We start from the raw sequence: 27,520 nt of genomic DNA, 5'->3' as shown, positions 1-27,520 counted from the left end.
TTTTATTTATTTAGTTGAAGACGCTAGAAAAACAAAGTTTTAATAAATTTTTCGTGAGCGCAAGGAATTGTAGTTTTTACTAAAAATGAATCGACTTTTCGGAAAATCCAAACCCAAGGAACCCGGACCAAGCATCAATGATTGCATACAAGGGGTAAGCATGTTTGTAAATCTGCCATTATGTTGAACAATGGATCGATTTTACATAGCGTTCCAGCATGACTCATCTGGCAAATTCCATGTTCAGCTGAGAAATTCAATTCCGCTTCCAAGATTTAAAATTGTACTGTTAACTAATATTCCGATATTTTTAAACAGGTCGACGCCAGGGCGGACACGGTTGACCAGAAAATTAAAACCCTCGATGTCGAACTGCGGAAATATAAGGATCAAATGGCGAAAATGCGTGAGGGGCCGGCCAAAAATGCCGTCAAGCAAAAAGCGATGCGTGTGCTGAAGCAGCGTAAGCAGTAAGTGTTTGCCGAAATATTTATATTCGTTTTATGATGTGCATCGCCATTTCAGATATGAAAATCAGGTGGAGAACCTTCGCAATCAGTCATTCAACATGGAACAGGCAAATTTTGCAGCCCAAACGCTTAAAGACACTCATCATACAGTGGCTGCTATGAAGGATGGCATGAAGTCGATGAAGAAAGAATTCAAAAAGATCAACATTGAAGAGATCGAAGACATACAGGATGACATGGCTGATATGTTAGAACAGGCAGATGAGGTTCAGGAAGCAATGGGACGTGCCTACGGAATGCCGGAGATAGACGATGATGAGTTGCAAGCGGAACTTGATGCACTGGGTGATGAGATTGCGCTAGACGATGACACTAGCTATTTGGACGATGTGGTGAAAGCTCCGGCTGCACCAGACAAGGAACCAGGTGCGGACAGTGTCACCAATAAGGACGGTATCTTAGTGGATGAGTTCGGTTTGCCGCAGATTCCGGCACAAGTGAAAACCTCGTAAACAGTGTTCACTAAGCCATGTTTTTGTCAATCCAAAACATTATTTTGTTCTGTTTTGTATGCTTTAGAAGTAAGGTTTAACGATATGTGAAATAATTAGCTGCACGAAATTCAGTCATTTATGTTTTATTAAAATCACGTTCAGTGAAAGTGACATTCGTACGATATAATAGTGATTGTTGGAATGAGTGAACAAACCACGAAATATCAACCAAATGAAGAAAACCATCAGCTTGCCATTGCTGAAGAAATTATTCTACTCGCTGATCTCGTCGATAACAGGTACGTTCTGCAAATCTGAACATTTTCGTCTTAGTAATGAAATTTGCTCCTTCAAGTATCGCTCTTTAGCAGCTGCTCTAGTAAGCAGTAGTTTTGCCTTTTCTAACAGTTGTGTTTTCTTCTCGAGATTTTCCTTCAATTCTTCACTTTTTGCTTTACCCTCTTCAGTTTCCTCGGGTAAATCCTGTTTCTCTTCCCGAGGATAGCAACGTGGGCAATTGGCACTCGAAAGCAACTCGACCTCAACCTGAAGTGCTGCAACTCGATTCAGAGCTTCGTTGTAATTCTGCTGAAGTTTGTCATGCTCTCTTTTTAAACGATCGTAATTTTCTTTAACAGCTTCTATCGACATTTTGCCATTTAAGCTAGTTGCCGAGCTAGGTTTCACCTCCTTGAGTTGTTTATTGTCGACTTTGAGCTTTTCAACAACTCTTCGCAGTGCTATAACGGTTTGCTCCAATTTAGCGTTGTAACTTGCTAGCTCACTGGTGGTAGCTGTGCCTCCAACGTTGGAACGAGCGCACCGTTGGCACAAGTTGTCGAAATTGATCGTTTCTGGACATCCAGTAGTTGCCTTCGTTAGTTCTTCCTTCAGAACGATGATGTAGCTTATTGGTCAAAGAAAAGCAGGGGATCAAAAGATGGCATTAATTAAATGATATTTAAAAAGCATTACTTACTCTTCCAAGTGCTTAGTTTGACTTCTCAACCGGTCAGATTCGTTACTTTGTCGCAACATGTCGTTGTCCAGTTGTAGCTGAAGTGATTTTGCCTCCAGGCGAATATTTTGAGCTTCCAAGCTGGATATTTTTTCCTGCATTCTTTCCAATTCATGGGTCATTGAATTGGATCCCTGGTATAAAGAAAGTTAATTTTAGTTTTTTACATTTTAACGACATTCAATTAGCTAGAGAATACTGGGTAGGGAAAGTTATGAAAATTAGAGCCATAGTACTCAAGTGAGAGCAAGGATGTGAAGTAAACAGATCGGATAACTAGAAGTTGCAGGGTCATTAGAACAGGCTTAATATCGTACGGGCTTAATCTTTGTCTTCTGTTAATGAGGGTCGAGCTTAGGCAGAATAACTACGAATCACCCGAGTTCACTAACATGTGTCCTGATAAAGGTAGACGTGTCACGGTAAAGATAGACACGTCTACCTACCACTCTTCCAGGTTCTCTGGGCATAATTTTAGCTGGTATCTCTTCCGACATTCGCACTACATGTCCAGTCCACTAAAGTGTGGCGTTCCAATGTCAGCATATTTGTATACTTGATACAACTCGTTGTCTATGTTGCTGTATTATGCTCCTCCGTTTTCTACTGTACCGCCAATTATACAGTTCATTTAACGGTTATGCCTCATTGCCGTACATAGCAACAGGGAGCATCAGCGATTTTTCAGAGCAAGTTTTATTAGCGTCTGTAGGCTACGGGACTTTAGCTGACCACGTAAACCGTAGAAAGTCTGTTCGTAGCCGCAACACGATGTTTTACCTCGCGGGTAGCATCGTTACCATGTGTCTCTCGTGTTCCAAGATATATAAATTCGTCGACAATCTCCATCGATTTACATCTCGAAACCCACATCGTTCGGACTGATTCGTTTTCTATTAGCTATCATATACTTTGTCTTGTCAGAGTTTACAGGCAGTTTCATTGAATCGTACGCCGTCCTGAAATCCCCAAATAGATGATGAATCCCCAAGTTGTATTCCAATGTATTCAGAATTTGTCACAGGTTAAACATTTGGTTCGTCGTCGATCGTCCTTTTTGAAGCTCACTTTGGTGATAAACAGAATACGAGAGAGTAGCTTCTAGGCGGCATTACCGACCATTTTACATCGATAGTTATTACACTGGAGCTTGTGATCCTTTTTGGAGATAAGGCATATAAGAGTATCCAACCAATCTGAAGGGCGATCAATCGCGACATTTAGAAGTGTTGGCGGGATTCCATGCAACGGCCTTATCGTTTTTCAGCTTCCGAATAGCCTTTCACACTTCGTCTAGTGTGGATGGATCCACAGCTTGTCCATCATCTCCAATCCTTATTCTGTTCGTGCTTTCTCTACTCGTTTGTCCATTCAAAATATCGACTTGTCAATAGATTCCTGTACCGATCGTTAATCATGAACGGCGTCGGGGTGCCTTTCCCCCTCATGTTTTTGTTCGTTTTGTAAAACTTCCACGCATCATTCTCAGCTGTCGTGTATACGATTGTAATATTTGATAGCAATTCTTTCGAATAGCTAAATTTATTACAATCTATAAATGTACACTCGACTTAACCTTTTACATGTGTCAAATTAATCGATTAAACCTTACTGCACATAGTCGGCTAACTAGCTGAGCTGTCGAATAAATGTCTAGAGGAGAAGCCGAAACATCTTGAAGCAGAAGATGTGTAGCCAGCGTATCTCCTCCTCTCTACGTCCCCGCCTTGGACAGTTTCCAGCTCGTCTACTTCCGTCAGCCGGGATTCCGCCTTGGACAGTTTCCAGCTGGCCTACTTCCATCGGCCGGAATTACAAAAGGGTAAGAAGATTTAAACTTAAGGGTATGGGTCATTATACTAGCAAGCTGCCTCAATAGCGGCCATGGAAAGTATTGACAAAGTATTGATGGTGTAATGGAAAAAAAAACTTGGATTGACAATTCAATTGGGATTGACGTTTTGATGGAAATTCTATCAATCCGTGCCTCTTTTCTTCGTGTCCACGTTTCTTACGCCGATGAAGTTTTTTTGTCGACTACCCTCAGCATATCGTTCCCTGTTCTGACGTGTAGTCGCTGCAAGCATTCAGCTTATAGTCTGGCTTTTCTCGTTCGTCGTTCTGTGGCACTCAGCATCAAAGCAGCCATTCCGATGGTTTCCACGTGTGATGTTCAACACTTACGTGGCTGTTGTACCTGTTGACACGATGCGTAAAATTAATTTTCTCTAGTGGGTTGATCTTCGCCTTGTTTGTCGAGAATTCGGGCATAATCCTCTACAACACCCTCATTCCCTGCTGCCTCTGGCTGCAGTGAGATTTATCATCTTAAGGCTGTTGTCGTGGGTGGTTAAGTGGAAGCTTTTCATGCCAGTAACCGGACGAAAGAGTTCCTACCTCCCGATCTGTTTTACTTGGTCATGTTTTGAGAATTCTCCGTAGGTCTTGCTCATGGAATTCATCTTTCAGGACGTCGTGTTTGTTAGTTTTACTTTTTTAGGATGGAAAATTTTACAACTATCTTAAAGCTAGGAATACATATACTAGAGGATAGACGCGTTTGCAAGAGGGGGGTTGTTGGGGTTTCAAACGGTTCCCCTGATCAGAAAAAAATATGCAGCCAGCTGTTTTGACACTAAAATGTCACTTGAGTTCGATCACCCTAGAAACAAGTCGATGAAGAAACCCGACGAGGGCGGCTGTGAAAGGATGTAAGTCAAGTTAGTCGGCGTCTCCGGATCGGTTCACTTGTCGACTAGTATCGATATTAGCAACAGTTGTGAGTAGACCAGTTACACAGCAAAGGTCGGATAACGAGCTAGCAACAGCAGTTACGGAGGAAAAACAGCAAACGAACAACACGAAATCGTAAACAATCGGGTTAGCGCTGCTTAGAGATATTTGACCACCGATCATCTCATTGTCGGATTGGCTGAAAGCTAAATGGCTCTCGAAGACGAGTATCTGTATCGAGAGAAATTCTGCCATCGAAGAACTCTCAGCTGCAGCTAACAGATAAATAGGAACGAGTAGCGCCAAGAACGATAAGAAATCCTGCAAAGCGAGTAGTAAAGAGATGTAAGTAGTTATGGTCTACACCTCCGAGTGGGTCCGCGTCACGGCTGATGACGATATTTGAACAGGTTAGTTATACCACGAAGATTGGTCAGCAAGTAAGAAATAGCTGCAATGGAAAAAACACGAACGAATAACACAAAACAAAAAGAACAAGAGCACAATTCCTCCTGAAATAATACGTAACGCTGGCCCCGGAAGGATGAGGGTTGGGAGGAACAAGCGGTTTAGGTTTAGTCGGTAGGTTTACTGAAAACTTCTGCAGGAAAAATCGTACACTACCACGAGCCAGCAGGCAGTTGCGTGTGTTGAATATTCCTTCTCGATAATAAATAGGCATTGTCCCACTTTGCTGAGCTGAGTCAATTGGTAGAAAAGACTAGACTCTCAGGCCCAGCAAAAAAAATCTTCAAAGTTTGAGGTTATACCCTTGAAAAAAATTGAAAGTTCAGAAACAAAAGCAGCTCATCAGTTACCGTTCCATTCTACAACTGAGAAAAAATAATAAACAATACCTTTTATATCTTCATAGATAACTTTCTTTTATTAAATGTTATAAAATCAAAGATAAAACACTTTTAAAGTGGAATATATGTTCGAAAACTTTTCTTACGGTCACATAATTTCGAAACCAACTTCGAAGGTTGGTCGTCAAATGGTGACTACTTCCCAGTGTTTCCAAGCTCCTATCTTATGCTTCCCTGTGCGTCTATTGATGACTTTTAATCTGTAGGCCGGCATCGACTGGGTACTACCGTCTTCTGCAGTAGAAGCGAAATGATAAGGTGCGAGTGGGTATGGACGCTATAGCCTTACCGTAGACAGAACTGAATACGTGAGGTGGCAAAGAAACCCCGCATAGCTGTCCTTCGACGAGACAGGAGGTTGGGCCAAACCCAACAAGCTGCCCAGAAAACACCATATTACGAAGAATCAGGAAAAAAGGCGGATTGGAACAATCGGCCAAAGTTTACGTAACGAAAAAAGGACTATGATTGAAAATTTGGCACATCGAACTGCAAGTCACTTTGCTTCTCTGGGTTCCAACGAATCCTACAAGATGAGCTGAAAATTCACAACTTGAAAGCCGTAACATTGTAGGAACTTTGCTTGGCGGGCCGGAATGTGTTTAAAAGCGGGCATCGAGCGGTTACATTCTATTAGAACGACGGCACAACAAACGAGTTGGGAATTCGCTTTGTAGGCTGGGCAAGATGCGCCAACGCGTAATCAAGTAGCGGACGATCAGCAAAAGGATGTGTGTGGATCAACGGCCATTTCTACAACTACAGCATCGTCAACGTGCATTGCCCTCGCTTAGCGTGATTCGGGAACGAGAAAGAAGGATTTTACACGCATTTGGAGCCCGCGGCAGAATGTAAAGCTCCTCATCAGCGACGTGAACGCCACTCTTGAGTTCACCTGGTTAACAAACTGAGATCTACATCGACCTCGTTCTAAAGAACGGAAGTTTCTTCTCCGACATCACCAATGTTCGCACCTTCCACAGTTCGAATATAGATTCAGAATCCCTTCAGAAAGATCGGATACCGAAGCGATGGAGCATCTGTAGAGTTACGAAAATTCTACGAGTAGGTAAATCGCTCGAGCAAAGGCTATCGGGCTCTGTATCAATCATTCTTACCACAGCATTTTCATATTCCAAGCACGTTCTTTTAGTGTAAATCGACAAATATCTAAAATGGCACTAAATGGCGTTTCAGAATTGTATTTATCTATCAAAATCGGCTGAAAAATGGCGGAGTTTTTCGAGCGCCTTCCACCACAACAAGTCGCTGTACCCGCCAATTCAACTCCTTCTCTAGGACTAACTATTAACCAAATTTGTGTCGATAATGCTACCATTATTGTAGCAAATTCCAAACTGAAAGCATCTAGTTCCCTGGGGCCAGATGGCGTTCCCTCGATTTTACCCAAAGAGTTCATCAGCAGGTTTCTTGAACCACTTCGGCGAGTCTTCGAGCTATCCCTCACTACTGGAACATTCCCTTCCCGCTGGAAAGCAGCTCACATATTTCCAGTTCATAAAAAAGGAAACAAATCGAGCATTGATAACTATCGGGAAATCTCGTGTTTAAATGCCGTATCGAAAGTATTCGAGCTGGTTGTTTTAGACCCTATTTTCTTCCATTGCAAGCACTACATTACAGACGACCAACACGGTTTTATGCCTAAACGATCAACAACGATCAACCTGCTCTCCTTCACATCATATGTACTCAATGGATTCGCTGACGGATTGCAAACCGATGCTATTTACATTTACCTATCTGCGACCTTCAACAAAATCAACCATGATATCGCATTAGCGAAACTGGCCAAACTCGGCATTCACGGACAACTTCTGCGCTGGTTTCGTTCCTACCTTGATGGAAGCCAACCCCAAATCAGCATTAGGGACTGTCTATCTGCATCATTCCTCGCTACATCCAGCATACCACAAGGAAGCCATATCGGTCCAGTAATATTCCTGCTCTACTTTAAAGACGTCAATACCACGATGGAAGGATCCCGCCTTTCTTTCGCCGACGACATGAAAATTTTCGACAAATACGGGATAAAACCGATGCCGAGCTACTTCAGAGGGAACTGGAGAGCTTTAGTACGTGGTATGATCTAAACAGAATGGTTTTAAACCCGAGTAAATGCTCAATCGTTACGTTCACGTGGAAACGCCATCCGACTCAGTTTAACTACCATTTCTTCGACACGACCATTCCAAGACACTCTCACATCAAGGATCTCGGAGTCATTATGGATTCGGCACTAATGTTCAAACCACACACTTCATACATCGTAGCTAAGGCATCAAGACAGCTTGGGTTCATCTTCCGACTAGCGAAAAACATCAGGGACGTATACTGTCTTAAATCGCTTTATTGCGCGTTGGTCCGCTCAACGTTGGAATATTGTTCTGCTGTTTGGAATCCGTACTACCAGAACGGGATTGACAGAATCGAGGCTGTCCAACGCCGGTTCATACGCTTCGCCCTTCGACATCTCCCATGGCGAAACAGATTCGAACTGCCGAGCTATGAAAACCGTTGCCAGTTGATACATCTCGATACACTTAGCATTCTGAGGGATGCTCTCGAGCCCTGTTCGTCTCGGACTTACTCTCTGCCGGAGTGGATTGCCCTACAACCCTCGGACGTCTGGATCTTCAAGCCCGCGTTCGAACTCTACGTAAAGGGTGAACACGAAATTATTGCGACACATTCAACAGGGCATAACTTTTTTACCATTGGGTAAAAATCAACCAAATTTTGCACACTTTCTCATTGATGTGCATTGTTTACATGCTGTCAAACTCGAAGTCGTGTTTTTCGATTCAACGAAAATTGAGGTGAACCAACGCGAGTCGAGAGAACAAATTCTTTCCAAACGCCTGGAATTTCCTGACCTGTCGCGCCGGCAGTTGGGAAAAATGTTGAACATTCACCATTCAACCGTATCCAGAGTGCTGAAGCGGTTCCAGGAGCGGTTGACGTTGGACCACGGCAAAGGAGCTGGAAGAAAACCGGGACCGGAGAACAAAAAGACGGAGGGAAAGGTGAAGCGGATGATTGAAGCAAATCCCAACGTCTCAAGCCGTGATTTGGCTAAAAAGATCGGCATGTCGCAGAGCTACGTCCAGAATGCAAAGAAGAGAGCTGGACTACATACATACAAGGTACAGAACTTCCCAAACCGCGATCAGCGGCAACAATCGACGGCTAAAACTCGGGCACGGAAGCTCTACGAGAAGATCCTGACACAATATGGCTGCTGTGTGATGGACGACGAAACGTATATAAAAGCCGATTTTAAGCAAATTCCGGGGTTGGAGTTTTTCACCGGCAAGAGCAAGTTCTATGTGGACGACAAATTTAAGAAGAAGAAAATGTCGAAGTTCGCCTCCAAATATCTCATTTGGCAGGCCATCTGCTCTTGCGGACTGAGTAGTGAGCCGTGACAAAGGGCACAGTAAATGGCGAGATCTACAAATCTGAGTGCCTCGAGAAGCGCCTGTTGCCGTTCTTGCAGCAGCACGACAAAGCTCCGCTATTTTGGCCAGATTTGGCATCATGCCACTATTCTAAAAGTGTCCTGGAGTGGTATGAGGACATGAATCCGCCAAACTGTCCGGAGCTGCGCCCGGTGGAGCAGTACTGGGCAATGATGAAGCGGGAACTTCGGAAGAGCAAGAAGACAGTCAAAGACGAGAAGGACATGTTAAGAAAATGGAAAAAAAACTGAGAAACTGGTACCGGATGACACTGTAAAGACTTTGATGGAGGGCATCAAGCGAAAATGCGTTCAATTTTACACTGAAGGCTCCATCGATTAACTTTTCTTTTAATTTTTGAAGTAAATATATGTATAAAACTACCCTAAAATTTTGGTTTGATTTTGAACAATATAAGAAAATTGGCATGACATTTTCGGTGTCGCAATAATTTCGTGTTCGCCCTTTAATAACTCTCTCCTGTGAGTTCCGTTCAGGAGAACCAACTGCCAGAGCGCTGTTACCGGACTCCAGCGAATTTTCAACAGTGTGGCGATGGCCTTTGACTTCAACCGGACGCGAAATTCGAAAAAAGCGAAAATATTGGCAATTTTGAAATGTAATTAGTTTAAGCAACCACCATTGGTGCCAAGGGGCCTGTTGGTGAAGGTAATAAACATAAACATAAACAATGTTGAAACAGGATACAGCCAAATGGTTTTGAAAATGAAAACCAAAGTGGTAACACGCTGAAAGGCCTCTTGTGCAACCTTAAGGACAAGGTTCCAACCGAACCCCTGCACTGACTGCATTGCAGTGTACATCTGTCAAAGCCGCCGAAAATGCAAAGTTCGCATTCGAGATCTCAAACAGATGCTGTTGACCACGGAACAGCTATCGACTCCAGTGTGGCGGTGCGCAGTCCACTATTACATAATATACTGGAACAGCGGGAAACTCGTAAAAAATGTACGGAAAGTTGCACACATGAACGCGTGAAAATTCGACGAGTACTGCACATAAATGTATATGTCACTATTTTGTAATCTCTAGCCAACTGAATGTCGTTAGAATCAAAAAAAAGTGAGAAGTGAAGTAGAATACTGTTAATTCGAATGCTGCAATTTTTGCTATATGTTGTGCCCCGTTGTTGTGGTGATATATGTTGTGCCCCGTTGTTGTGGTGCATTTTAGGGGGGCCCAGGTGCGTTTTGTTGTTGTTTTGAAAAATTGAATATTTTTCATGTTCCTGAATATTTTGCAAAGCGATTGTGATTTCAGAGTAAAATGTTGATGATATCATTAATGAAATTCTCCCAATTGATGGACTATAGCTAAGTTATGATTATATTTTCTTAGTGGTGTATTTTACCCCGTCTACCCCTACATAAGTTTGCAAAACATTCACATAAATCACTTGCGACGCGTTTGTGTAAATGGATTCTTGGTCATACCTCGAAAATTTCAAAAGTGCATGCGAGACACATGCGGGGCAAAATTCTAATGTTAGGTTTGTTCCAAAGTTTCGACTGGGTAATTACCAACTCGATTATTTTAAGTGGATAGTACTACCATTACTACCCACATTACCCACCGGCCCTGATTATTGAATATTTCATTACACATATGTATAGTGGGAACAAAATGCATTCGTCTTGCTGAATATTTTTTTATTAGAAATACACCACTTTAAAGCATGACAAGTACAAATCAAGTAAATTAAGGGACAAATACGTTAACAAATAGTTTTTTGACTTACTGTAAATTGATCTCACTGTTAAGAGCAAGCAGAAGGGCATTTGCGCGTGGAATGTCAGCATTAGAGTTAAGCCGAATGCCCTATACATAATCGGCCTTATTCTGCGCGGCGTGTGACGTGAGGTGACTAAACTCACCTCACTTTACGTGACTTTTTTCACCCTATTCTGAGAGTCGACTCGAGTGAGGTGAGATTCTCCATTGCGGTTAAATGGGCGTCTCACGTCACCCGAAGTGACTCTTCAGAATTGGGTGAGAAAAGTCACTTAGAGTGAGGTGAGATTAGTCGTCTTACGTCACACGCCGCGCAGAATAGGGCCGAATATGTTCAAACCTTCACCAAGCAGGTTTCTTAGCGTGAAGTTTTCGCAATAACCCTGCAACTGTTACGTATGATAATAACCAACAACGAATGTCGTGCCAGGACATTACTTTTAATGGAGTATTTCACTAGTTAAACTACGAAATAAGTAAAATCATTTAGCTGAACATAAAAAACCGGTCTTAATGTGGATGTACAAATCCCGTCATACATGCAGCAGTTATACAATTAAACTGTGCTTATAGCAGCATATACATAGATGATATGTAAAAAGTTGTACCAGTTTACCTTGAGTATCAAATCAACGACAGAAACATATATCAGTATCCAATAAGCCAAAATCATCTCCTTCACACAACACAACAACCAATGCTAATCAAATGGTCAATCGCGCTACCGCTTGCCAAAAGAAAATTAACCAAATGATGAATTTATCTGAGCCCCCCATCGAGTAATTTAAAGAGCAAGTTTATTCAACTCCGAAAAAAGAGCGTTCTGCTTTTTCTGTGATGTGTGCCGATCATCGTATGCATGAAATTGGCACGCCTGTGTATCATTGGATGGAATAATGCCTGGCGGCAGTCATTGCACATATTCCAACCGAAGAGTTTGAGCTGACACAAAACGTAACAGCTACTACGTTGTTACAGCTACAGGTCAGAAATCAAACTGACGATTTTTTTCTTATGTGCCGTTTTTATACCTGGCGAAGTTCATTGGATAACAAAGAGGCAATCCTAGCAACGCTCGCTGCTTGGTTGAATTGTACGGACCAATCAGCGCAGATAATTACCATCTTTACAAAATACATTATTTTCGTTGTCTATAATAGACGTACATTTTACGGAATCAAATACAATATACGTGCACATATTTCCGATCAGATAGTGAAAAAATATAGCGATTTCGATCAGTACAACGGAAGTTTGTACTGATCGAACTCGCTTTTGAAAACTGGGAAAATATCTCAGTCGAAATTTTTGAATAGGTACTATTCTACTTAAAAAAATTAAATGTTACAAATTGATATTAGTCGAAGAGAAAGGATCAACATTTACCTTCCGCTCCAGCTCCATTGCGATGATCCTTCGCTGCTGTGATTCGATCCGGTTCTTCAACGCATCAATGATCTCTTTACTATTCTGGGCAAACGTATTTAGCTCTGGGCTTGCTCCGTCTGAACCTGTGCTTTCACTCGTGCAACAGTCTGGCGACTCTGCTGTAGTGTACTTGTTATCACTCGCAGAACCAAATTTACCGCTTGCACCTGATCCCGCACTAATTCCTCGAAGGCTTCGGCCCTCAACCATTGCTTTCTCGCGCTCCATGCGAACAATGGCAGCTTTTGCTGAATTAAAGTGAACCTTCAACTTCTCCAGTTCAGTCTCACGATCCTTCAGCTGAATTTTCAGTTTGTCAGCTATCTGTTGCCAACGCTTTTGTTTGTTCCACAGATCCAGCTCCGCCGCATTCTTCGCCCGGCGATTTTCATTGATACTGACCTGTTTGCGCAGTTCGTCTTTTGTGTCCAACAGTTCCGTTTCCAGTTGCTGAACCTTTCGAACTAGCTGGTCCTCTCTTGGGGTGGGTATTCGTTCTTGCTTCATCGCTATCACCGGTCGCTTGATCAGCTGGTTCTTCAGGGTTTTCACAAGGTCCCGAGACTGTTTTTCGCGTTGCTGGATACTGATTATTTGTCGTTTCAAAGCATCGATTTGTGTTTTGAGAACACGGTTAGATGCCTCGCTGCGATTCAGGTCTGCGCTCAACTGCGAAACTTGTTCTGCCGAGTGTAGGGAAGTATCGGTCATAAACCGTTGTTGATCATCCTGAGAACACGTATTTGAGTTAAATTTGCTAGAGAGAGTAAATTCATTACAACTTACATGGAATTGACTAAGCGTCTCCGTGAGATCCTGTATGTGTCGATCCTTATCCTCCAGCATTTCTTTCAATTGCTCTACTTCCTGCGCAGTAGCCACATTATCAGTGAACTCTTTTAGATCGTCATACTCCCTGGTAAGTTTTTCATTCAACATTCTAATATCTGCTTCTTTTTCTCGTAATGTCATCTCAATTCTCTTTTCCTTGGCAGTGCTCTCTTTCAGTTGGCCTTGCAACGATTTGGTTTCTCCAGTCGCATTGAGGAGTTTATTTTCCATAACCTTCAATTGGATTCTAAGTGCTTCAATTTCATCCTCTTTCTTCTGATCTAGCTCATAAATGTTCTCTATTATGTTGTCCGTATAAACAAGTTCCGTTTTGTTGGAACTTGCTCCAACAGTTTTGGTAACTTGTGCTGCATCCGCCTCCTGCTGTGCTCGCTTCTCATTCAAATCTCTTAACTGAGTAGTCAGATTGTCTACCTCTTTCTGCTTATCGTACTGCTTCTGTTCCAATTCATCGACCGTCTTCTTCAGTGATCTGATCTGAGAGATGTTCTCGTCGTACGATTTTGAGTGTTCCTCTCGTTCATTCCTCAATAGTTCCTGATACTTGGATAATGTAGTATCTTTTTGCAGGAGAAGGTTCTGCAAGGATCCTATCGTAGACTGAAAAGAAAATGGTCTCAGTTAAACATGCCGAATTGCCGGTGACCTCGGGGATCTTACACTAAGGACACCGTCTCCCATTGTATCGCCTCCACTGGCTTCAGTATGACTGGATTTTTCCTTTTTCAACTGCACCTCCTTATCTTCCAAAGTCTTCTCGAGTAGTTTGATCCTACCGTGGCATTCGGTTAGACGGCTTTCCGTTTCCAGCAGCAGTGCACTTCTGGTCGAAGCCAACATCATTGCTTGTTTTAGCTGTGATTCAAGTGATTTCTGTGCTACGCTACTGGTTCCTGTCGATTCTTCTACGTGATCCGTCATCTGACCAGTTTCTTTCACGGCTTGTTTGGCTGCCGGTTTCGATGGAGGCGTACCTTGTCGAGGTATTTCCGCCAGACTGCCATCAATGATCGGTATTGTGTTGATACATTTGTGGCTGATTTCTGTGTGGACAATGATAAGTTGAGCGATGATTACTGTACCAATCTGCATGTACTTACCGACGGATACTTGTATTTCTTTATCGAAGAACATATCATTCCGCTTGTTTGCCTTCGCTTCGCCATTGAATATTAGCTCGATTGTATCCCAGTGTCTTGTAGTTTCTACTTCCCTGAGTTTAAGAGCTAAATTTTCCTGTTGGAATTGCTCTATTTGCTCTTGTGACAGGATTAACTGTTTCGTTAAGTATTCGCACTGACTTTCGAACTTTATCAACTAAAATAGGATCAAGTTGTTAATGGTGTCATTAAAATGATTAAGTTGATTACGTTAATTTTATCCTGAATTTGGCTATTCTCTAGGTTGTCCCGTAGCCTTGCAAACAACCGCTCATATTCTTCGTCTCGACTTTGACTCTGAGTGCGGATTTTTTCCTGGTACAGTTCTCTTTTCTGTTCCAACAGTTTTGTGTATTGTTGTACAAAATCCGTCACGGCATAGGTTGGTGTAAACGAGTTATAATTCTCGTGTAAAATTTTTACACTTTGTGTCAGAAACCTTAAAATTGGAACTTCATAAAATTGCTCTTCGATGAATCCCACAAGTAAACTTACTTTATTTTAATGTTATTATCCTTCTGTTGGTTTATGAAGTCTAACTCCTGCTCCACTAGTTGTTGCTTCAATTTGTCTATTTTTGCCGTTTCGCCTAATAGGGATTGTTTCATTCTAGCATTGTCCAATTTGAGTAGTTCTTCTTGCTCCCTAGCTAAAAACTCGGAATTAAAAGAAAAAATTTTGATGTTTTTTTTTATCTCCGCTTTACTTACCAGCATCCAACTCCTTCTGGGTTTTAACCAGCAAGTACTTCTCATTAGACGAACTCTGCAGATCTGCTACTAAATGCCTTAAGCTAATCTCTTCATCCGAGTATTTCGATATTAAAGATTGCTGCGATTGAATCTGTTCTTGTGATATTCTTAAAAGGTCTCCCAAATGTCCAGCCTTGATATGTTGCCTTTTCAAGTCCTCTTCGGCTGCTGCCAGTCGATGCTTGATTCTTTTAAACTCATCTTTTGGCATAAAGTCTACGGTCAAATTAGATTCAACCAAGCCAAACCGGGACAAGCTATCGTACTCGAAGTCTAGCAGATGCTCCCTGTCAACCTCGGGAATGTTTTTCAAAAAAATAGTGTAAAAGTTTGTCGTTTCTTGCTTCATCCGTTCTATTTCCTTCTCTAATCGTTCAACGGATTCCGAGTCCTGACTACTACTGTGCGTTTCAGTATTGTGTGTTGATTGCTCTAACCTTTTAAGAGCTCCAGTCTTTTGAGCCAGCTCGAACTTTAGTCCGTGCAAAACATTCAGGTGATCCAATTTAAGCGATCGCATCGTATTATACATATTATCGTTTTCCGCTTTTAGGAAATCGATCTTCCGTTGGAATATGAAGATGTTCGACTCAATCTGTTTCAATCGATCCAGAGTGTTCACCAGTAGTGTATCTTTTTCGTTATCTGTTGCTCTGGTAAATTGTAGCAATTCATCATACAGATTTTTTGTGACTTGCAATTCATCGTTCGATTTAAGCAAATTATCCCTTTCTTCTTTCAATAGTTCCAACTGTTCATTAAGTCGGTCAATTTCCACCGATTTCAGCAGAATTTGCTCACTGAAATCTGGTTGTGCAGCTATTCCCTGATCGATATCCACGATATTGTCTTCATCGTCACACACGTTTCCGGAATCGTCTCGACTGGTCAACGAAAGTGTGCTTTGCTTACTTTTCAGATTGAATCGTTCTCTGCTCTCCAAAAGTTCCTTTCGTAATTGCAGCTCCGATTGAAACCACTCACTGGAACTTCTTGCATTCAAGGCCTTAATTAGCTTCTCTAGGGTTGTCGTGTCAATCGTTAGATGGTTGGACATAGCATCGTAATCTCGCAGCTTTTGTAGTATCTCATGCATTCCTATTCTTAAGTTTTCATTCTCCTCTTCGACTGCTGTGTATTTCTTCTCTAGCTCCTCCATACGTTGATCACCTCTACTGTTGGAAGCTTCATCTTCGTTGAAGTTGACCTTCAGTTTTTTTATACACCCATCGCAATAGTTGAAATTTTGTCGGAAGATGCACGCTTTGCAATATTTCATGCTATCGACAATATTGTACTGCTTCATACACTTCTCGCAAAACTTTACGGCCCCAAGATCACTAATTTTAGACTCATCCTCAACATCGACCGATACCAGCTCGCTGTCTTTGACAGTTTCTCCATTTTCCAAAACCAGTTCATCACTTTTCTCTTTGTCCGATCCTCTCTGACTACCCAGAGATTGTGACATTTGAAACAGTTTTCTCCTAAATCATAAATTATGAATTTCGAATTTGTTCAAATTAAAAAAGAAACTTACTTCAAATCATTCTTCTCTAGCTTTAACTGAAGACGCATTTCCTCCGAAGCACGCAGTTTAAGTGCAAGCCTTTCGTTCACTTTCTCAATTTTTCTCTGTTTGGACAGAACGGAATGAGTAGGGATCGGTTCATCTTCGCTAATTCCTAATCGTTTCCTACAAAGTAAAACGTGCTTACTTATCGTTAAAAACGATCAGTATCTGCAAGCTCACCTAAGCACAGCATTCTCCAATGCTATTTCATTTGCCAAATTTATTTCTGCGATCAGCTCCCGTATCTGCTTATCTCTGACGTTGACCTTCTCATGAAGCCTATTGATTTTCTTCAACGAGCTCGACAGTCCATCCTCTCCACTTTCGTATCTTCTTAACGCCTCAATTGCTTCCACAGCCTGCTTTGACTTCAACATGTTGTCTTCCTCCACACTCGTGAGTATCTCCTGCATCTCCTCGCATCGTTTGTGGGCCTTATCCAATGAAACGCGACTCTCCTCACAACACTGACTTACCTTGGCCGCTTCTTTACCTGTGCTTTCTTTTTCCTGTGATATTCTATTCATCAACTCCGTTGATGCAATAATTTCCTGCGAAAGCATTGTTATCTTCTGTTCTAACTGTTCTATAATCTGGTCCTTTTCACTGAGCCTCGATACCATCTGTTTGAATTCTTTTCGCTCTCTTTCGATGTCATAACCCGGAAACTGTTCCAGTAAGGCCGAGTACTTTGATTGCAGCTCCTCTATTTCACCTTGTTTCGTAGCCAATACCGCTTTCCATTGTGTAGTCTTTGCCTCCAACCGCTTTGCAAAATCTTCCAAGTCATCTTCGCATCTAGTTTTTTCCTCTGCCAACATGCTAACCTCCTCATCTAGCTTCTTTATTTTTTCGCTTGCTTCTTCCAACCTATTTCCTTGGTCTCTTATCACTATCTTCGACTCCTCGTACTGATGCGTCAATGCGGTCAAATTCTTCGTCGCATCGTTCAAACTGATCTGCAAACTGTTGATCGTATCAATCTGAAAGTTGTTCCGTCTGTCCAGATCCTCTATGTCCCGCAGTAGGCGCTTAATGTGCTTGTTTTTCATACTGATATTGTTGTACAGCTCCTGCTGTCGATCAATCTCCGATAGAGCATCTGGCGAATCCTCACCCTCGCTGCCGAAATGACTACTTTCGGCAAGTTTTCGCTGCAGTGAAACGATTTCTTCCGTCATATCCTTAATTTTCGCACGGTTTGCGTGTTTCTCCACTTCCAGCTTTTCGACGGTGCGCTTCAGTTCATTTATCTGTTCGCGGAACAGTTCCTCTGCCGAAGAGTCTGAAATGGTTTGGGGTAATCGAGAGTGGTAAAATATGTTCACATTTCTTAATTAACATCTATGAACATAGCTGGAAAATATGCGACAATGTTTTTCGTAGTCAGTTTAGTTCAACGCACGCAAAAAAATTGTTCTCAAAATCGTGAATAAAGTGCCATGAATTCTGGAACAATCACGTTTTTACGTTACGAAAACAGGACCATGAACAAAAATCAAAGCTTTTATAATTATGTTCAATTTACCTTCAGTAACGTTCGTATAACACTTTCATTAGTGGAAATATTTGTTTTTGTATTGTGTACGCGAACTAGTTCACAACTTTATGAACATTATTCATAAAACCAAAGATTGACTCGTGATTTTTTCATAGATATAGTTCACAAAATCAAAATATTCTGGCTTTTTTTTCGTGAACTATTTCACGAAATTCGGAATTTTATTCATGAATCCTCTCAATCCTCGTGAACTAATTCATGATCCCTATTATATTAGTCACAATCCAATATCCGTGAAAGAGTTCAAAACCAGATATCGCGAATGAGTCTTATTTTTATTATCCAGTTCATATTGTCACGTTATACCGAGTAAAAAAACCGTAAATAACCAAAAAATAATAGATCACGATAAGGCGAAGAGAATTTACGAATTCCATGAAAAAACTACTGATATCATGAACATTAGTTATATTACTTTTTGAAAGTAAGCTCTAAAACAAAATATCATGATAACAATCCTGAGAGATCCTGAAAAATCCTGAAATCATGAACACAAATCACACGACTGGTGACGAAAATATCTAAAATCTTGACTAAGATCCTGAAATCATGAACATGAATTGCTCTATTCATGACTAAAATATCACGATAACATGACCAGAAGTTACAAAAATCGCGACCGAAATCCTGAAGTCATGAACACAAATCACACAATCGTGACAAAAATATTTAAAATCTTGACAAACATCCTGAAATCATGAATCACTCTACTCATGACTAAATATCACGATAAAGTGAAAAGAAATTACGAACATCGCGACTAAGATCCTGAAATCAATAACAACGTTTGACTGTCGACTGTGTATTCCTAAATCATGAACAATAATCACAACAAAAACTAAACATGTCCAGGGAACAACAACAGTAACCCAACCAAATTTTCTAATGTAACGCCATGTATATATATTCGGGGCGAACTGGTTTTCAGAAAACACAAATAGTTTCTTGTATACGAGGTTTATTATTCATAATTTCAGGAACTTGGTCACGGTTTTCGTAAATCGTTCAGTTCACGAAATCGTGACCTTTTGTTCATGAATTTATGAACGGATGTTTTCCGTGCGTGTATAAAATTAATTCATGTAATGCCTAGAGTTGATAGACACAACGGGAGACGGGATATCCCAAAGTAGAAGTGGCTTTGAGGTGTTACCAAGCAGTTTTTCCTATTTTGGACTAGCGTCAGTCTGGTGCATTCAGAATAAGGAATTAGAAATATTGGCTCGATTGGCATGTTCCCCCTATTAATCGGAGATTTTGACCTGGCCATGCCGTCTTACAATTTTCCTGATGAAGAGGAAAAGGGAGGTATAAGAAAAAGGTATGAATGGAAAATGACCACACAAAACATTAACTAGCCTGTATTCTTTACTCCCGAGGGATAATGCATCCTCCTGATAAAGCTTATACCTTTTTACCACTCTGGTATAGAAAAAACAGCATATCATTGAGTTGTCGCTTCCTGCATGTATGGAATACCAAAACTTCGGATACACAATTGGATTACACGTTGCGCCGTGTTGCGTTGTGATGATGATTTTGACGGATTGCCCACTGACATCATCATGTTTCACTGCTGATTATCTAATTAGGTTCTTTACTGATACAGTTAACCTCACTTTTCTTGAAAATTCACTTGTACTGTTTACATGGACTTAGAAAATTTTGTGAACGACTAGATTCGCTCGAAGGAAAACGCAAAGAAGTCCATGTAAACAGTACAATCGAACGGTCAAAAATGAACACTGGAGTTCATTTGTGACGTCACCGTAAAGTATTCAATAAGTGTTGCTTAGGAAACGATAAGCTGGAATTCTTACCAATCCAAACCATACTAAAATCTCAACAGCAACAACGGGAGAACACGGTTTTTCGAAGAAGAGAAGATCTTGTTTAGTTTTTGAGTATTTGTTGAACTCTGGGCAGCCGGCTAGCGAGAGTAACCTATGTTTTCTAAACAAAGGTAATTTGCAAATAGCCGGCTGTGGGAGCATTGCGAACGATCTTCCACCATTGTTATATGAGAAAGTGAACGCAGCAGTCTAACGCGTAAGACGCGAAATTTTTCAACCGTCGCACAAAATTTAAACAAAAATTGCAACTGCTTGAGGAATTAACTTTTTTATTTATTTAAGGGGTTACACCACCGTAGAATTTAAAAAAATCGATTTTCTATTTAGACTATAAAATGTGCTTTAGGAAGCTAAAAATGATATCCCAAAACATGGAATACGAAAACAATACGTTAATGTTCAAATTTTCAATTCTGCCGCAACGCCTCTTATGTATATCTCGTGTGTACTGAAAACTTTAACCGCATTTTTCTCGAAATCACTTTTTTGAGCTGGCCGGAAATATAACTCAAACAAATGATTTTTGATTTCTCCAGCGACGTGCGCAGGATTTTATTATTTTATTGCTTGACTTTTTTAATCAACAATTTTGTGTCGATTTTCATGACATTTTCGGCCTTTTTTCACTCAAAAGTACAACATTTCGCGTAAAAAATCAAATACCGTACGTCGCTTACTTTTGACATGAGGAATCAGAAAAATTTTAGTTTTTGGCTCTAGGTCAAAACTTACGGGAGATAAACTTCCAGCCGTGGACCCCTTTCAAAAAAAGTAAGGGGTTGTGTGCAGGACACGACCACGGTAACATTGAAAATGTAGTGTGCAATATAATTCGTGGCGTCGGCGGTAAACATGATGATGAGTTATATTCTATCAACGACCATAAGGTAAACTTGGGTGAAAAGTCCAACTCCTATCAGCAGAAGGCAATGGATTCTTCACATTTCCTTTCGATCATGGCCATATGAGCCTGCCTAGTCCCAGTTTTCCGTTCTAAGTTTACAACTGATTCGCACTCGAATACGTTTACTCTCTTCACGGGTATGGTCGGTCAAAGTATTAATTTTGTCGAGTAGTCGTTGACAACCGGGTTGTCAAACATCAATTGAGTTATTTGATGCCAACAAAACTCGCACATATTTTATGTGTTTGGATATATACAATCATACGTGGATTAATCTATATGAAATGGAAAAAACAGCGTTATATTTTACAAATACTTAAAACACACCTACTTATACAGTGCGAAACAATGCATATAATATGCATTTATTTAAAAAAAAGGAGTGGGTAATGTCTAGGACATAAACGGAGTGTCGTGATTACTCGTTTAACTTCTAATTCAAATCGAATGATACTAAATGAAATGTGTGGGAATGTTTCAAGTTATTCTTTATAATAATAATGGTGGTTCTGAAAAGAACCTTTGTTGTTGGCGTCTGCGTTGATAGGGGATGCGCTGGATTCTAAGCTCGTTGAGACATTGATTCATGAAATGAACAAATGTCATATTTTCTTGCTTTGAAATATCAATGTTAAAATCTCTCGAAACAACTATCGGAATCTTTTTCCTAGCGTACAGAAATGAATCACGCTTAGCGAAAAACTAGGGACGGGCCGCTAGGGTGACCATACGTCCTGGTTTCCCAAGACATGTCCTGTTTTTTCACTGACTGTCCTGGTGTCCTGGGAAGTCAAGGAAAACGCTTGATTTGTCCTGGTTTTTGTCCTGTAAGCCTAAAATATTTTTCTTTACTGAGTCTTCACTTTATTTTCTCTGCCTCAGATCGCTGTTATGACCGATCGCAACCATAATTGCAACGTAAATTCACCCTCAAGCAAAATACGACAAACAAAATTTTAAATACTCGTATCCCTCAATTGTACAATCCGATGTCTTTTTTAATCTCTCAACTTTCTTCTCTTACGTGGAAAATGAAAAGAAAAAGCATGAGGCGTTCGTACATACAACTGTACTACCGTGATAAGCATAACAGCCCCATATGTATAGAAAATCGATAGTAAATGGGACTCTTATGTGTATCACGGCAGTGTGATCCGTTTTCAAGGAAATTTGGCAGCCGAACAAATCGAAATGGTTCCAGTTGTGGAGCAATCTCTGGCCAATGAAACAATGATAACTAGAGTTTCTTCCTGGCTTAAATTGGGTTCTCTTTCCAGTGGCATTTTTTCGTCTTACTGGAAATTCGCGAACATTTTTCCAATCCATGAAAAGGGAAATGACAAAACATCAATAACTATAGTGGGATAATTTTATTGAGTGCTTTCTCTAGCTGGTGATTATGGAACCACTTCAGGGTGAATGTTAGCAGTACCTAAGCCACAATTGACATGGCTTCACTGGACGCTGAACAGCTACTATCCTGCCGAATCTAGCATCCTACATAACAGGGAGTATGAAGGTCGCGCTCAAACTGATATTATTTACACCAACCAATCCGCTATTTTTCATATAACAATTGATAAACTCGAGGAATTTGTAATCAATGGTAGTTTTTGTAGCTGTTTCGATCATAGTTCTCAGATCGAGATATAATGATTGTCATTGGAGATTGCCAGCTACTTAACTTAAAATCAAGAATGGTGTAGGGAAGTTACTTTGGACCGTTGATGTTTCTACTTTACTTGAATGACCCCTCGCCGGTGCTGCACAGATGATTTCAGAATATTTCATATCATCCGCTAAATTGATGATTTTTGCTGATGGTAATGTAACAGGAACTGCGTGTGTGTAAATCCGAAAAAAGAGCTCAGTGATCGAATTCTCATGCAAGACTTTTTGGCTGAGCTATGCCTGTAAGACCCCAGAACTGTTTTACTGCCGAATAGAACGTTTTAGCTGCCGAACACGTGGGGAGAAGGCACAATCGATTAAAAGGGATGGAGGGTGGTAGTCCCTTTTGGACTGTCCTGGGTTTTCACTCGCTCGATATGGTCACCCTAGGGGCGGGTAATGTCCGGGACATAACCGCGATGATCATATTCTTAAAATTCTGCTTGTATCTCTTTCAAATGGCTAAATTTTACGCATTAGGTTCGATTAACCGGGCTCAGCTAAATTTTCCAGTTCGTTAATCTATTCAGTAAAACAATTTTATTACCGCGTTCTCCGCATTGAATACAGGTCAATAATTTCATATGATTTCAACAAGCAGACAATCTACATTATGACAGGTGGGAGTGTTTAGAAGTGGTTTTAGTGGAGGTAACAACATAAAATCGTGTATTGGACATTTTACAGTGATTCTCCTTAACCCCGCAAAACCACTGGTTGGCAGCAGAGGGTTAAGTTGTTTAGAAGAGATGACAGTTATTATATGATAACTAAAAATATAAAATTTTTCTATAAATTGCAAAGTTATTGCCGTGTTAATCTGAAAATTTGTCGTTTTATTCATATAGGAACAATCATTGAAATTATGTCAATTTATGCTTTGCAAGATTTGAAATAACTTCGAAGTGTGATCACGACACCCCTGTTATGTCATATACATTACCAACCCATCTTTTTCCATTTTTCATTCGTCCTAATAAGGACGGTTTGTAGATAACTATGTTGATACAAGACGAGAATCTTTTGAAACGATTCAAACCTTGCCGAAGATGGTTTGACTGCGTACACACAAATGAACATTCCCCTTTCGCAGCTCATACCGAATGAGTGCGCTTTGCATCAAGGCGTTCCTATTTATTAACTTTTCTTTGCAGATGGAAGGCCATCCATTTGTGCGATAAATGAAAATATTTTCATCATTCGTTTCGGTGTAGCTTTCGCTTAGTGGTAGAGTTGCCACATTCACTGATTATCTTGGAAGGAATTGCAAAAATCTTCGGTTTTGTAGATTAATTTGAAAAATATTTTCTTATATAATTATTTTTAATTATAGAAATTAATAAAAGGAACTGCCTAATAAAATTCTTTTTCCATTATATATTCATCCTAAGGACGGTTTGTATACAACTATGACAAAAATCCATCTACAATTAACAGCACTAACGGAAAATAAGCACCACTAATTCTTTACAAGTATTTTGTTAGTCCTGAAAAGGACTGTTGGCAACATTAGAGACGCGTGAATTTACTTATTTTCTTCGGGCAGCTTTCTTGGCAGGTTTGGCGGCCTTCTTTGGCTTTGGCGTCTTTGGCTTGTTCGCTGCAGCCTTCGATGTTTTGGTGGCATTTTTAGTGGCAGTTGCTACCGCCTTTTGCGCGTCTTAGCCTTTGGCTTTTTGGCCTTCTCACCGCCACCACCTTACATTGGTCGGAAACGCCAAAAACGTGAACTTAATTCACTAGAGGCCAAACCATAGAATATATTCACAAGATGTCTTTGGAGGAATTGTTCGTATGAATATTCCCCGCAATCTGAAAATAATTGAAATTAGGCATGGCTTACTATGATCGAACTAAAAAAATTAACTTTTTATACTGACGAAATAGAAAGTTGGTGTCTTCGACAAAGTTTTAGGAATGCTTATAGTGAAGAATTTTGTTGAAGAACTTGAGCTTGTAGGAGTAAAGGTTATCGATTTATAAGGTGTTTTCTATGGCAACTCCCTTAAATCTAGTTTTCTTAATAAAACGTTTTTCGTTGTGACTTTTCGTGCAAACTATGTTCTAGACAAATGTGTAGGTAACAAAACTACATAATATTGTCGAAGAATGTATGTAAAAATACTCCTTTGTTTCAAAGTTATTGAAGATTTTTACATTTTTTACACCAACTTCAATAACGTATAAGAAAGAAAGGTGCAAACCAAAATTCACGAACAGGCACTTTTTTAACTCTCTAAACTATATAAAATAAAGCTAAGAAGGTTTGGTGCGTGGCACTCTAGAACCCTATGAATAGCGTTATCTTACTTTATCATGTTTTTTTACTTTTTTCATACAAAAATCAGCAAAAAAATATGTTTTTTGTCCCTATTTTTGAAATTCTTGGTTCAATGTTCAATTACAAGTATTATTTTCACTTATACCTGAATATTTCAGATTTTATAAACGTGGGAGCAAAAATGTAAAGTTTTTAATATCATTGGAGATTCCAAACTAATATATACTCAAATAGACATGTCATAATGAATTTAATGCTTACAAAAGAATGTCATACCATTATTTATTAAATTTTACGGAAAAAATCGAAAAAAATTTTTTTTGCTGATTTTTGTATGGAAAAAGTCAGAAAACATGATAAAGTAAGCTTACCCTATTCATAGGGTTCTAGAGTGCCACGCACCAAACCTTCTTACCTTTATTGTGCATCGTTTAGAGAGTTAAAAAAGTGACTGTTTGTGAATTTTGTGTTTGCACCTTTCTTTCTTATACGTAGTTGAAGTTGGTGTAAAAAATGTAAACATCTTCAATAACTTTGAAAGAAATGAGTATTTTTACATACAGTCTTCGACAATATTATGTAGTTTTGATACCTACACATTTGTGTTGTACATAGTTTGCACGAAAAGTCACAATGAAAAAAGTTGTATTGAAAAAAACTAGATTTAAGGGGGTTGTCATAGAAAACGTCTTATAAATCGATAACCTTTACTCCTACAAGCTCAAGTTCTTCAACGAAATTCTTCACTATGAGCATTCCTAAAACTTTCGTTCGATCATAGTAAGCCATGCATAATTTCAATCGTTATCAGATTGTGGGGAATATGCATACGAACAATTCCTTCAAAGACACCCTGTGAATATGTTCGATGGTTTGGCCTCTAGTGAAGTTTTTGGCGTTTCCGACCTCTGTGCACCTCCACCAACGTTTTTCTTCTTCTCTCCGGTGGTAGCCGATTTGATTGGTCGTCCGATGCAGCTTCTCACGACCACGCACGTCTGTTATGCACTGCGTCTTACACACATCTGGCTTTAAGAAAAGGTGCGACGCCCCTATTTATAGGTTTTATCATTAATGTTGATTCTCATTTAAAGTAGTTTTTGAACTATTTAAACAAATTTTATATAGCAAACAACGAATCGGTAGCAAGCGTTGAACGTTTTCCTTCCGATTTATTTTTAGGATTGCATGTTTTTTTTTGCATGTTTGGGATCTCTAAGATAAGAAAAGTAAGCTTTTTTTGCATGTTTGGGATCTCTAAGATAAGAAAAGTAAGCTCAAATAAGGATATACTCGAATTCAACTTGGTTTGTCTGCTAGAGCCCATCAAACAATCAACTATCAATTTTCATATGAAGCTGATAAAATCGGGTCGAAAAGCTGATAAAATTGGGGGAAGATAAAATCGGGGGCTGATAAAATCGGGTGCAGATAAACTCAGGTCTTTACTGTATATGAATAATATTTGAAACAATTTTTTTTTTATTTTGATTATAGAGGTTTTAATCTTAAGATTATTCTCCTCTTTTCGGGTTAGAGAAACCTCTTTTTGAAAAATTTCTAACCTTGCGTGCTGGGTTGGTAATCGAACCCGGGTGAGCTAATTACAAGGCAATCGATTTACCAACTACGCTATACCCGCCCCATTTGAAAAACAACGTTCACTCAAATAATTTATTAGATATTATCCATGTACAACAAACTATTATCATGAAAGTATTGAAAATCTTTATGGCGTCTTTAGCAGAACTGTTTGCAAAACAATGCTCTACAACATTTGCGGGACAACATATCATTATATTTTCTTAAAGGTATATTCACCTTAGCGGAGACTGCTTAATCATTCAGGACACGTGAACTTTTCGCAGCAGCGGTCACTTCAGGTGGCATATTTCCGTAAGTTTTCAACTTGACCCAAAAGTAAATACTTGGAGGAGCTCTAATACTACAGATAAAGTTTACGAATGTGTACCACCCTTACCTCGCATTTCTCTTTGCTCGTTCTGCCGCGTCAACCGGTCGACTTCCACCTTCAACTGTGTAACCTGTAGACCGGGAAAACCAGGCCAAGTTTAAGGCTGACAAAATGTAAATACCCAAACCATTCATTCAACGCACCTGCTCATTACGGAAGCGTAGTACCACCTGGGCAAGCCTAAACAGTTTTTTGCAACCTTTGCTATCCATTTTTTGATCTGTTGGAATAGCAGATAAATTCGCCGCCAATTCGTCGGTTCTATCGTGGGTCACATTGTGTGGTGACACGGATAACATGTAACGCCAGTCCATTGTTGAAAAATAATTATAAATACTTTAAAATATCAAATGAAGATTTCAGTGAAAAACACCAACTGTATATCAAACTATGAACACTTTTTGGCCTTTTTTGTTATTATTAGGACGTTGCTAAGGCGGGCAACGTTGCTAAGCGTCCTTGCATTCTTCTCGGTGGGGTGAAAGGCGCGTGAAAGGAAATGTTATGTTCGAGAGCCTATCACCTGACTGGTGATCCAAGAATGGTTATACCGTTCGATGGTGCAACTTTAAACATGTTTTTACGAATACATTGATTTATCTATTTTGACTTTTTTACGTATTTTCAATCAAAATAAGGGTGTTTAATTTTTAATGAAAATAATGGCATTTTCGTTTTTGCATGGTGCTTAA

At 40.1% G+C, this 27,520-nt stretch overlaps 2 protein-coding genes across 2 annotated transcripts; one reads left to right on the top strand and one right to left on the bottom strand.

Annotated features, from left to right (window-relative positions):
• LOC131689997 (charged multivesicular body protein 5) lies at positions 1-1,095 on the top strand. The gene is made up of 3 exons (XM_058975428.1): positions 1-154; positions 319-470; positions 526-1,095. The coding sequence occupies exons 1-3, from the start codon at positions 86-88 to the stop codon at positions 980-982; spliced, it is 678 nt and encodes a 225-aa protein (XP_058831411.1). The 5' UTR covers positions 1-85; the 3' UTR covers positions 983-1,095.
• LOC131689996 (centrosomal protein cep290) lies at positions 1,094-27,215 on the bottom strand. The gene is made up of 13 exons (XM_058975427.1): positions 26,972-27,215; positions 26,835-26,898; positions 16,764-17,868; positions 16,551-16,706; positions 14,969-16,497; positions 14,754-14,907; positions 14,469-14,697; positions 14,199-14,415; positions 13,759-14,141; positions 13,033-13,698; positions 12,205-12,975; positions 1,944-2,116; positions 1,094-1,871 (listed from the first exon to the last, which is right to left on the bottom strand). Exons 1-13 carry the CDS (start codon positions 27,140-27,142, stop codon positions 1,238-1,240), a joined length of 6,252 nt encoding a protein of 2,083 aa, XP_058831410.1. The 5' UTR covers positions 27,143-27,215; the 3' UTR covers positions 1,094-1,237.
• Between the last annotated feature and the right edge of the window lie 305 nt (positions 27,216-27,520).

The sequence above is a fragment of the Topomyia yanbarensis genome, chromosome 3, assembly GCF_030247195.1.
Source record: "Topomyia yanbarensis strain Yona2022 chromosome 3, ASM3024719v1, whole genome shotgun sequence".
Taxonomy (NCBI): domain Eukaryota; kingdom Metazoa; phylum Arthropoda; class Insecta; order Diptera; family Culicidae; genus Topomyia; species Topomyia yanbarensis.
This window is presented reverse-complemented; position numbering and strand designations above follow the sequence as displayed.